This window comes from Pinus tabuliformis, chromosome Q (assembly GCF_031772625.1).
Source record: "Pinus tabuliformis cultivar Carrire ecotype Pingquan chromosome Q, CPIR1, whole genome shotgun sequence".
In the NCBI taxonomy this organism is placed as follows: domain Eukaryota; kingdom Viridiplantae; phylum Streptophyta; class Pinopsida; order Pinales; family Pinaceae; genus Pinus; species Pinus tabuliformis.
The window spans coordinates 795,742,825-795,755,782 of NC_142296.1; the positions used below are offsets into that span (position 1 = coordinate 795,742,825).

At 38.8% G+C, this 12,958-nt stretch overlaps 1 protein-coding gene and 1 pseudogene across 1 annotated transcript; both read left to right on the forward strand.

Annotated features, from left to right (window-relative positions):
* The first annotated feature begins 965 nt into the window (after positions 1–965).
* On the forward strand, positions 966–5,105 carry LOC149221875 (uncharacterized; annotated as a pseudogene).
* Positions 5,106–5,546: 441 nt separating this feature from the next.
* LOC149221876 (protein SRC2-like) lies at positions 5,547–12,166 on the forward strand. The gene is made up of 2 exons (XM_089383050.1): positions 5,547–5,729; positions 11,200–12,166. Exons 1-2 carry the CDS (start codon positions 5,627–5,629, stop codon positions 11,697–11,699), a joined length of 603 nt encoding a protein of 200 aa, XP_089239176.1. The 5' UTR covers positions 5,547–5,626; the 3' UTR covers positions 11,700–12,166.
* The last annotated feature ends 792 nt before the right edge of the window (positions 12,167–12,958 follow it).

The window sequence follows — 12,958 nt, forward strand, 5'->3', positions numbered from 1 at the left end:
GATGCACTAACGAGAGAGAGTTAGTTGGTAAATTGAATATAGTCAAGTGGTCGTCTAGTGGAGAAGTCGATCGATGATTGAATGAGTGGTTGGGATTGATTGAATGATCAGGTCAACTTGGGAAGCAGAATAGCCAATGACATATGATTCGACCAAAAAATTCAACTAGTAGACAAAATAGACCAAATTTGTGGAAATAATTGGAATAGCATGCTTGTTTGAGAACTAAATCTTCCGCAATCCAAGGGAAATTCCTAGATTTGGACACTATAAATAAAAGTACACTATGGTTCAAATGCATAATGAATTGTACGGTGTATCATATCAATCATGTGGTGAAGAATCATCTCATTGCCATGGATTATGATGTTCTCATCAAAATGCTATATATGGGACTTTCATCATCTCAATATTTCTTTAATTGTGTATTACCAACTTAACACAAACACACTAAACAACCTAAATCTAATATAACAATTATTATTTCAAACCAAAGTACAATTTTTCCAATTCAACAATTCCAAATTAACAATCCTATCGGCCTCTCTTTGCACCTTTTAGGGCAATTGCTAGTAATAATTGTGATTCCTTCTCCCTATGCCCACTAACTCCAATTTTTCAATGACTTAAGAATGGTCGACAACAGAATCAAAAGCAATTGTTCGCTGGCCTGAGAAAATCCTAAGCTCAACCATCCTGAGTTGAATCAAAGTCATAGGTTCGAATCTCTCTTTACGAATCCGGGTAAGTTGAATTTTTTGTTTGATTTTTAAGCCGTAAGGCGTTTCCCTCTGAGATTAACTCCCCAAATTGCTTTCGTGTCAAAATATGTGCCATTGGATTTTAGTGTTAGACGATTAGGTAATCCTTATCCGTTGATTTGAATTGACTGTTCGTTCGATCCTGCACTAACTGCGACTGTTCGTTGTTCGTTGCATCCTGCAATAACTGTCCGCTATCTTCCTTACGAACCGTCAACCGATTTAATTTATTATATCGATAATATTTTGCTCCATGAACAAGGGTTTTTGACACGAACTATTTTTAATTTACACTCAACGCAAATGTTTTTGCTTCGCCCGCGGCCCGAGCATGCTACTCTGGCGGTGCTTTACAGGTATGCACTGAACACCTGAACTTTTTTGTATTGATATGTGTGTTTTGGGAATTTTCAGTTCGACTCTGCATTCAGAACACTGCCGCGCCATAACCACTAGAGGGCAGATTCATAAAGAGCAGAGGTGGGTTTGCAACTATGGTGTTTGTTAACTTAACTATTATTTAGCTAATCAGGCATTTGTATCCGGTTGAAAAGTTGAACAATAGACCTGGACTTTTGTGCTTTCTGGCGATGCTTGTTCACAGTATGCAAGAATTGAAATGGCGGGCTTTGGACCAGAGAGACAATGGCGGCAAAAAAAATGGTATTTTTGTTATACAATGGTCTTGTTCAGCGTTCTAAATAGGAAGTGATAATTCAACCATGGCAGTGGCCTGATTATTGTATTCTAGTCATTCGTGCAGGTGCTCCTGGCCGAAGTCTACTACTTATTTTACTGGAAGTGCCGGAGTCCTTGAAATAGGAGGAGGATCACTAATGTTGTCCCTAAATCCATGGAGGGAGGCTTCAACAGTTGGGAATTGGATAATCCAACGCTCCCCCGTTAATGGCTTCAACTTTACTCGTGAAGGACTGGTGGGTTCATTGGGTTCTCACTTGATACAGGAGGCATCAGATCCAGAGATTTCAGCAACTCTATTCCGGACTACTCCCAGCGTTATTAGTAGCAACGATAGTCTCTATATGCAGGGGTGCGGGAGGACCGAGGTTGCTGTTCACTATCAAAGAAGAGAATAAAGAGGATATGCAGGACGAAGAATCTGTGGGTGAAGATAAGATTGCATCCTCTGTTTCAGAGCAAGGGATGGCAAAATCTCAATGCCCTGTTCGCTCTAAAGATGCCTCCTAAGAACAATCTAAGTTGCCTCCTAAGAACAATACGCGGGAACGTTGTTATCAACTACAGAAGCAATGGCGGGACCTGTATTCGATTGGATTGCTGCCGCAGCAACAGAGGATGCAAGAATCCGGTTGCTATTGGAAGCCCCCTTCCCCGTCTCCTCAACCCATGAACTTGTCAGACTTGCTTTCCCAACCGTTTTCATGCGGCACTTCCCCTCGTTCGGCACCTGGTCGATTCGCTTCCCTCTCATCTCCCAGGTCTTCCCCATGGCGAAGTAATCATACACTCTCGGCCTCTTCAAAAAATGAATCTTTGAGGCAATATGGTAAGCGGCAGAGCGTCTATGCTGTTACTTCGAATCCCATCTATGATACTGATAAAATGTCTTCATTACCTACCGCATTAGGCACTGCTGTTTCATCCCCCTGTGAGCACGATACTCCTCCCTGAACTCCCATGAGGGCCCCTTTATCTGCTTATTCAATTCCACTCTCCATCTCTGCAATGAGCAACGTTTCTTCCCTAACAAGACCTGCTGTGAATAGTGACTCCTGGTCTTCCAAACACAGTTCTGCTTCCCTGTAATTATCTTTTCCTTGGTCTCGAAAGGTGCGAAGTTTCAGCTCTCTGAATCTTATCATGTCGCTGGGTATTACCTACAATGAAGAGAGGGCTTTTCATTAGCTTCGTGTTGAGCATGACATCCCTGGCATTGGCAGCTTCATGTGCAAGATAGGGAAATGTAGCGTTTGGTGGCAATCGAATCCTTGAGAAATGTGGCGTTAGATATTCCATGAGTTGAAATCGATGTGCAAGAGATTAGGATGATGACAGAAAGATATAAATGACTATTTCCTCTGTAATTAAATTAGGTCTGGTTGAAGTTCAATTTAAAATAATTGAGAGTATTGTTTTGTATTTTTCCTCTTGGACATGAAGTTCAATTGGGTTCTGGTATCTTAACTTCAACATTGGTGTTAAGCCCAAGTGGTTCAAGGAAACTAGATAACTGTATGAGTTTTACTTTAATAATCATTGGATAATGGGTTTCAGAGATGAGCTGAAACTGCTTTCAGAGATGAACTGAGTATCTTGAAGTAAGATGCTGAAACTGCTTACAGAGATAAAGTGAAAGTATATTGAAGTAAGATTTTAAACTGCTTTTATTTAATTAAAAGCTTGCTTTTCTTGGAAATAGAATAGTCCAAACTCCAAAAGGAATGGAAATCTGTACCTCCACACATATATATGTTATATATGTGGTGAGGTTTTGTTTTTACAATGTAATGCATAAGTTGAAACTGTTTTCAGAGATCAATTGAAAGTGTCTTGAAATAAGATGCTGAAACTGCTTTCAGGATTCATTGAAAATGTCTTGAAGTAGGATTTCAAACTGCTTTTATTTAATTAAAAGATTGGTTTTCTTGTAAATAAATAGTCCAAACTCCAAAAACATATAGTAGGAGTTGAAGTCTGTAACTCCATCCATATATATGTTAGACATGTGGTGATGCTTTGTTTTTACAATGTAATGCAGCTTTATGTTAAGGTAAATAGAAATGCTACTTAAACACTAGCATCCAGTAGCATCCAGTAATAGGGGACATGCAGTGAGGCTTTGTTTTTACAATGTAATGCAGCTTTATGTAAGGTAAATAGAAATGCTATTACAACACTAGCATCCAGTAATAGGGGACTTTTCCTCGTTAAAAAAATGTTAAATGCTATTTTGTTTTACAGAAGAAAGTGCTTCCTTCAACACTTACAATTCATGCCCAGACATGAATGGGGAAGTAGAGGAAAATATTTGCCATCGAAGCTGGATTCTTTCCGTTAATCACCAACTTGAAGCATTATCTCTGGTTACAGGTTTTACTGGGATGACACAATTTTTATAGTAACTTTCTCCCTATGATTAAGTATCCTTGGTTTCACTGATGATTTGTGTCCAATACCAGGTGGAAGGTTAAAGATACTGTAATGGAAATATGTCCTTGTTCTATGAGATCTAATCATCCCGTTACTTCTAATGCTTGTAAGGCTACCCTTGCTTTTATTACAAGCAACTTTCACAAAACATATTTCTTCTTTAACCTTGCATTACAAATGTTTTCTTCTTTAACCTTGCATTACAAATGGTAACAGTTTTCTAATGCTTGTAAGGTTAACCCAGCTTTTATTACAATCAACTTTCACAAAACAGTTTTCTTCTTTACCCTTCCATTCCAAATGGTAACAGTTTTTAAATTCTTCTCAAGAAGTATCCTGTCAAAGGGTTTTGCAAACGCTTTATTATGTTTTTTTTTCAGAAAATTACCTCTTTAATATGCAATACAGTAAAGAGGGAGGGTTCTTATGCTTTTGAGGGAGGATATCTCTGTAATCTGCAGTACAGTAAAGAGGGAGGGCTCTTATACTTTTGAGATTAGTGTATCACTGCAATCTGCAGTGCAATAAAGAGGATTTTCAGCGTATTTTCTGGGGCTTCTTTATCTATCAAGGTCAAGTATTCAAGATTAAGTTTGGTCTGCTTTCTTTATTGTATACCCCAGATTAGTAAACTCTTCTATAAATAATCTCTCAAGGCAAACAAAGGAAATAAAGTTTGAAAAATAACCAAACTGCCAACAGAATCTCAGGCATTCCTCGTGCTGAGAGGAATAGACAGCGTATTTCATGAAGCTCGGTCATTTCAGTGTAGGGATAATAACTCCCGGGTGCTTAGCCCAAATCAACAATATCAGTAACAAACATATTTTTATGTGATGCACCAGTGTATTTCACTTCACATATAATGTAGTTTGCAGGTTTTAATTGCATATGGATGCTGTCCCTACGGGGCCAAATATTTGCTTCAACACACACTTCGCAAACTGTTAACGGGTTTTAAAGGATTTTAGCTATTTTGTGACTGCACTGATATTTGCTTCAACACACACTTCGCAAACTGTTAACGGGTTTTAAAGGATTTTAGCTATTTTGTGACTGCACTGAATGTAGATTACGATGAGAATGATAGTTTAGTGTATTTGAATATGCTATGTTTTGTTCCTTTTTTCAATATTTATGCCGTAAGGTGTTTCCCTCTGAGATTAACTCCCCAAATTGCTTTCTTGTCAAAATATGTGTCATTGGATTTTAGTGTTAGACGATTAGGTAATCCTTATCCGTTGATTTGAATTGACTGTTCGTTCGATCCTGCACTAACTGCGACTGTTCGTTCGATCCTGCAATAACTGTCCGCTATCTTCCTTACGAACTGTCAACCGATTTAATTTATTATATCGATAATATTTTGCTCCATGAACAAGGGTTTTCTTCATATTTTCAGGTTATGCAGCTGGTATTTCGAAGGCAGAGGCGCATCTATTGCAAATCAGATCATTAATCCCCTGCAGCGGATCAATGGTTTTCCTGGCTCAAATTTGTAAGGTAGATATCGTATTATTGTACTCTTACCCCCTTGCATGTGCATGACTTGCAAATGCCTGAGAGAGGATTTCGATGGAATTCATTCAATTTAAAGCGATTTAAACGTTCAGAAGGCTAACTATATATTTATGGCACTATTTTCAGCCGGTTGGCACTATTTTCAGCCGGTTCGTTGCAGCAGAAGTGCCGGAGAAACTATCCAGGCTTTGTGGAATAGGCAAAGCCAAGTTATGGCTAGAGCAGTTAGGGTAGAATCACCATACCGGAGCTCGCATATTAAAAGAAGGAAATCGCGAATGGGAATATTAAACGAAGTTGCAATACCTCGCACAAGTAAGCTACCTCTCCTAAAACCCTAGCGAAGAGTAACAACATGTGAGTTACTCGTCCTGAACATTTAATTCTAAGAGAATTAGCAATGAACGACTAGCCCAACCTATAATCCCTAAAGCGCAGAACATAAAGTTTCACTTAAAAACATTTCTGGACATTTCAAACAGAAATTAAAGAAAAAATAAGTGTCTCGTACTCATAAGGTTGCTAAGATGAAGGCCTATTGGTAGAGTTGCTCGAAGAAGAAGGCACTCTCTAGCGCCCGGATCGATCACTGTATTGTTCATCAACCCTAACCCTATCCTATTCACATTTGTTTCCTCTGGATTATACAAACGATGAACCATAAATTCCAATAAGCAATGAGGGATAAGAAAAAGCAATAACCTGCAGAAGGATAAGAAAAAGCAATCAGCAATGAGGGATTGTGAATCTTAACAATGTTCGTCAACCGTGTTCCTACAGAAAGATTGATCAAAATTTTGAATTTAGCTTGTTTTGAAAGTTTGAAGTTTTGAACTCTTATCAACCTACAATATAGCTGCTTATTGATGGATGCATCCTAGCGAGGTTTGTCTTCCCTGTAACATCAAAAAAAAAATTGCAAGTGTACCATTTTTAAATTTAGTTTACTTTACCCTAATGTGATGCATAAATTCAAATTCCATTTATATCTATTCAGTTGGACATTATATTTGTTTTGTCAGCCTACTTGCTTTAACATGTCTGTCTCTTACCTTTGGGAAAGCTCCGTTCATAGAGTACTCGACACAAGATCAGAAAATATGATGCTGCGTTCTGTGACTTTCTCCTGGTATGTGCCAAAACTCAAATCAGAAAAACTTAAAAGTTCAAGTTCATCACTTTCAAAAATGTTTAGCCACAAGCTTTCTTCTGTTAATAGAAATTAGTAGATAGGCTTAAGATGCATGAGCAGAAAAAAAAACAATGGTGTTTAACAGAGATCCAAAAATCTATGAGAGAAGAACCCAATAATACAAGAGCTTCTGTCAGAAGTAGCAGACATGCCTAGGCATCAAAGATATTCAGCTGTTTCATTGTTTCCTGTTAATGTGATAGAAATCAAGCTCTTCTAATATGTTTATACTAAGAATGGCATGAAAAGTTGTCCTAAAGGTGACATGCTATTTGAGAAGTGTTTTCACATAAATCCTGTACCTTGATTTAAAAATAAACAGGTCTGTGTTGTTGATGGCACCGTTTATATATCAGATAATATTTTGCAGTTTTGAACCTGTTGTCATTTCTCCAATATTACATCATAAATGAAGAATTAATGAATGAGGGGAGTTTAAATTATTATCATAGATAAATCATAATCCCCCGAAAATCAAATTCCACAATTGAGATAATGGAATCAGTATGCATCGAGAGCAACAATTTCACCCCCGATGAATTTGTTGTGGCAATCACAACAAATTCAAAGGTTTGTGACTATAAAAGTAAGCAACCATGGAACTGTATTGTCAAGCCCTAAGGCAACGTCCATCTTCTCACTGTGGTGACAACGAAACTCTGTTACTTGCGCTGCTCCTCCACATCAAGCAGTACAGATTTTGTGTCAGGCATATATCCTGCCTCCTTCATCCGCTTAGACAAGTGATCCAGCATTGCATAAATTCTTTCTGACTGTGGGTGTGATCTATCTCCTACAATAAATTTGTGCGCCACATTCTTGATTTCAATCCAACTACATCCAGGATTCTTCTTTATCTCCCTATCTTTCATCATTCTTCTCACCTTTGCAACATCATCCCACTTGCCTGCAGCAGCATAAATATTTGACAGCAAGACATAGGCAGCTGCATTTTGAGGTTCCAAATCAAAAAGGTGTTCTGCTGCACGTCTGCCTATATCAAGGTTTCCATGGACTCTGCAAGCACCAAGCAAGGCCTTCCACAGAATAGCATCAGGCTCATAAGGGATGGAGTTGATAAGGTCCTCTGCTTCATCCAAGTGCCCTGAACGACCAAGAATATCTACCATGCAGACATAGTGCTCCACTCTTGGTCTAATACCATGATGCTGACTCATGGATAAGAAATAGTGCCAACCTTTGTCCACTAGGCCTGTATGACTACATGCAGCCAGAACACCAAGAAATGTAACGTGATTTGGAGTCTAGCCTGCTTGTTGCATTTCTTCAAAGAGTAGTAATGCCTCCCTGCCATGTCCATGCTGAGCATATGCTGATATAATTGTGGTCCATAAGACCGTGTCAGGTTTGTAAATTTTATCAAATGATAGCCGTGCATCATCTAGGTTCCCACATTTAGCATACATATCAACTATGGCACTTCTCACGAAAACCTCTGACTCGAATCCCACTTTGATTATTTGAGCATGAACCTGTTTGCCCTGTTCCAGGGTTGCTAGGCCAGCACATGAACTTAAAACAACTGCCCAGGTGGAGTTATTAGGTTTCACACAAGATTGTCCCATTCGAGAAAAAAGCTGCAGGGCTTCCTCATCTTGTCCATTCTGAACATATCCTGTAAGGACAGCAGTCCATGATATGACATTTGCCTTGGGCATTTTCTCAAATAGTACCCGGGCATCAAATGTTTTTTTATTCCGAGCATATCCCACAATCATCACATTCCAAGATTCCACATATCTTTCAGGCATTTCATCAAAGAGCTGCCGTGCCTCATCTGTTCTTCCATTCTCTGCATATCCCACAATCATAGAATTCCATGACAGCACATTACTTTCACACATCCTCTCAAAGAACAGGCGCGCATCATCAATTTCCCCACATTTCGCATACATACTAACAAGGACATTGCCCACGTTTACATTTGACACAAAACCGGTTTTGACAGTGTGAGCATGGATTTGCTTGCCATCTTCAAGGGCTGCTAGGCTCGTGCATATGCCCAGTACACAAGTTAGGTTGGACTGGTTAGGCATTGTACCAGTACTAAGCATTCGGGCAAAGAATTCCAATGCATCTTTGCCATGCTCATTCCGGGCATATCCTGCGATCACTGAAGTCCACGAAACTACATCTCGTTCAGGCATTGTATCAAACAGTTGTCGTGCATTATCTATGATTCCCCACATTTGGCATACATGTTAATCGCTGCATTACCCACAGAAATATCAAATTGAAAACCCATTTTAATACTGTCAGCATGGACCTACTTGCCTGGTAGCAAGACTTCAAGGCTGGCACATGCACTCAAAACACCGGTGAATGTAAATTAGTTCCGGTAAACACACCCCTCATGCATACAGGAAAAGAGATCCAATGACTCTTGAAAGCATCCATTCTTGGCATATCCGGTAATAACCGAAGTCCATGACACAACATCTCGTTTGGGCATTTTCTCAAATAATTGGCGTGCATCCTCCATGCGTCCAATCTGAGCATATCCTGCTATCATTGTATTCCATGAAACTACATTTCGTTCAGGCATTTTGTCGAACAACTTTTGGCCGTCCTCTAATTTACTATTCCTGACATATGCAGCTAGAATCGCATTCCTGAACTTTTTACTAACACAGGGCTTTATGCCTTCTAGTTTTTGAACGAGGGTGATTAATGTGGTTAAGCACTGTATCAACCACTAAGTTAGGCATGTCTGACTTCTTCTTTTCTTTTATAGATTCTCATGAGTCTCATTCAAGGTTTTTGATAATATGCCCTCATTTAAAAGTTCATGACTCGGTAATCTTTCCTCTATTCATTTGAAGACTAGCCATGAGAGACAAGATGGGTAGGTGAAAGTGGCTTGCTGCTACAGTTTCCACCAAGTTTTCATTTTCTTACATAGTGGTTTGCCCAAAGGTGGGCTGGGGTGGCCCCACAAGGGGCCATTGATCAACTGATGCTGTCATGGCTGTTAAGTTGGGCTGGTGTGGCCCCGCAAGGGGCCACTGATCTGTTGATGCTGTCATGGCTGTTAAGTTGGGCTGGTTGGTCACATGGTCAGATAGAGTCTATGGAAGCACCTACCTTATGAATGTTGGTTAATGCTTGACAATTGAAGTATAAAGGAAGCATCTGTGGTCTTCCTTGTACTTACTGTTATCCTTCCTTAGATTGGAAGGTGGTTTATGCTTGGCACTTAAAAAGTATAAAGGAAGCATCTGTCGTTTTCAAGCCACAATATCAATTCCTTTTCTTTTACAACACTAACCATCTCTATCTCCAGTTCATGTTTCTTTTGAATATGTTTACAAAAACCTAGTTGTTCCGCTTTTTTCTTTACATTTTGAAGCTTCTTAGAAAGGATTCACATTTTTGTTCATGTAATGTGAGTGTCTTCATTTCACTAATACTGGATTTTATTTTCTATGTCTGGGTTGCCAAACTGCAGTTGTTCAAATGAAAATGGTATGTTTTTAGGCCTCTTCGTTTGAGAGGTCTAGATTTCAGATAGATAGGCAAGTGATCTAAAAGAATTACTTTGAAACTTCACATTTTTGTTCATGTAATGTGAGTGTCTTCATTTCACTAATACTGGATTTTATTTTCTATGTCTGGGTTGCCAAACCGCAGCTGTTCAAATGAAAATGGTATGTTTTTAGGCCTCTTCGTTTGAGAGGTCTAGACTCCAGATAGATAGGCAAGTGATCTGAAAGAATTACTTTGAAGCTAAAGGATTCACAAGGCTTTCCTAATCTTGCAGAAAATGGTTCGTCAATATTAAGCCATAAGGATGAAAACCAAGCGAGATAATAATCAGCTAATGCAAGTGACTATTGTTGAAAAATATTTCTAACTCTCGTTTTACTTTGACATTATTATATAATCAAGAAAATGTGGGAAAGAAGGCTATATTACAAGCCCATTAGATGAAGTTGGGGTAGATTTTATGGTTTGAAACTAACTCAACTGAAATTTTCTACATTGTTTTTATCAATATGAAAGCCTGAGAAGATAGGTGCAGGTGAAGCAATGGAGTTTTGGAATGGGTATATTTTATAGTCTAACACTAACAACCAAAATTTTATACATTGCTTTTATCAATATGAGATTCTGAGAAGATAGGTGCAGGTGAAGCAATGGAGTTTTGAAATGGGTAGATTTTATAATCTAAAACTAACTCAAGCAAAATTTTGTACATTGTTTTTATGAATATGAGAGCCTGAGACTATAGGTGCAGGTGAAGTAATGGAGTTTTGAAATGGAAATCACAGCAATAAAATTCTAAAATGAAACAACAAATGGATTTGGTACAATTTTTTTTTGTTTGTTCCATTATTGTTGTATCTATGAATGGGTTTTTCTGCTTCTTGGCTTCGATCATGACCATTTGGGGTGGCCTTCTGCACTGATTTCCATCTGCTTTCATCATCATGAGCTAGAGAGTCTATGATGTGTTTTGTCTTATAAGTCAGTTCTATACAATGTTCAGATTTCAAAAGATTTCATTCATGGCGTTTCTGCTCCTATAATTTCAATCAGGGTGGTCTCTGAATATTGCGTTTCCTTGTGCAGTAAATTCACTCTACATCATGGGGCAAGCTTACACACAGCTGGAGCTTAACATCATCTCAGCGCAAGATCTGAAGGAGATGCATCTTTTTGGCATGATGCAGACCTACTGTGTTGTATGGATCAATTTCGAGAAAAAACTGACGACGCAAATTGATAGAACAGGGGGCGCAAACCCTACTTGGAACGACAAGGCCATATTCAGAGTGGAAGAGAGTTTGCTTCGCTGTGAAACCTCTGCTGTGATTATGGAGATATACTGCGTGGGTTGCCTTAGGGATACCCTGCTAGGCACTGTGAGGGTCTTGCTTTCCACTCTCCTCAAGGGCTACGGGAGCACAGATTTCAGTGGGATGAGTTTCTTGGCACTGCAGGTCCGTCGTCCTTCTGGTCACCCACAGGGCATTCTCAACCTTGGCACCATGATTCTTGATGGAGTAGATCTTCACAGAATGAACAGATTCATCCCTGCAACTGGGGGGCTGTGGGTTTTAGAGATTTGATGGGGAATCCTATCGAACCCAGGCCTTCATTTGTGAGAAAATTACTGTCCATTGAACCTAATAATGTTGTTGATGCCCAAGAACAGCAATCCCGCTGTCAAGACTTCAACAGTAGTGCATGCAAGGAACAGGGCAAAGGTCAAGAAAAGCAAAAAGATGGTGGTGAGATGGTTGAGAAGGAGAAGGAGAAACTTGTTGGCTGCTATCAGATTCTCATGGCCCCAAAATTGAAAAGGAATAAAGTTGGATTGAAGAATGGGGCTGCAAAAATTCATCTCAATCCATCTGACAGTAACATCTGTGCCAAGGAAGATCAAGATCCTGCTGTGGCTTACAACAAAGCAATAGCAATTTATGCATAGTGTTATCATCAATAATATTATTGTGCAAGAATACGTTGGTTTTCTGTTATTATATTCTTTGTGAAAGTGCCTTCAATTCCTAGTTGATTCGTGAAGTGCTTATTATGGCATACATAACAATTTTGAAAATCACGAGCCACTGTGGATGAAAGACTGGTTTATGTAAAAGTTTGAATAGATATATGAATCTGAAAAGGGCAAGTTCAGTGCCTTCAATCTGCTACTTCGATATATATTCTTAGCCTATGTGGATGAACATTGGTTTGTGTAAAAGTTTGAATAGATATGAGTCTGAATTTTGCAATGGGCATGTTCAGTGCCTTCAGTCTGCTACTTTGATAGATAGTCTTAGCCACTGTGGATCACACATTGGTTTGTTTCAAAATTTGAATAGATATATAAGTCTCAAATGGGCAAGTTCAGTGCCTTCAGTCTGCTACTTTGATATATACTCTTAGCCACTGTGAATGAAATATTGGTTTGTGTAGAAATTTGAGTAGATATATGAGTGAATTGGGCAATTTCAGTGCCTTCAGTCTTTGATATATACTACTCTTAGCCACTGTGGATGAAATATTGGTTTATGTAAACATTTGAATAGATATATCATATATGAGTCTGAAATGGGCAAATTCAGTGCCTTCAGTCTGCTGCTTTGATATATATAGAGTATACATATTTGTTTACAGGATGATCACTGCGTTTTTAACTTATGTCCATTAATCAAATCGATCTTTCAAAGACACAGTAGGCTTTCCTAATCTTGCAGAAAATGGTCCGTCCATATTAAGCCATAAGGATGAAAACCAAGCGAGATAATAATCATTTGATGCAAGTGACTATTGTTGAAAAATATTTCTAACTCTCGTTTTACTTTGACATTATTTTATAATCAAG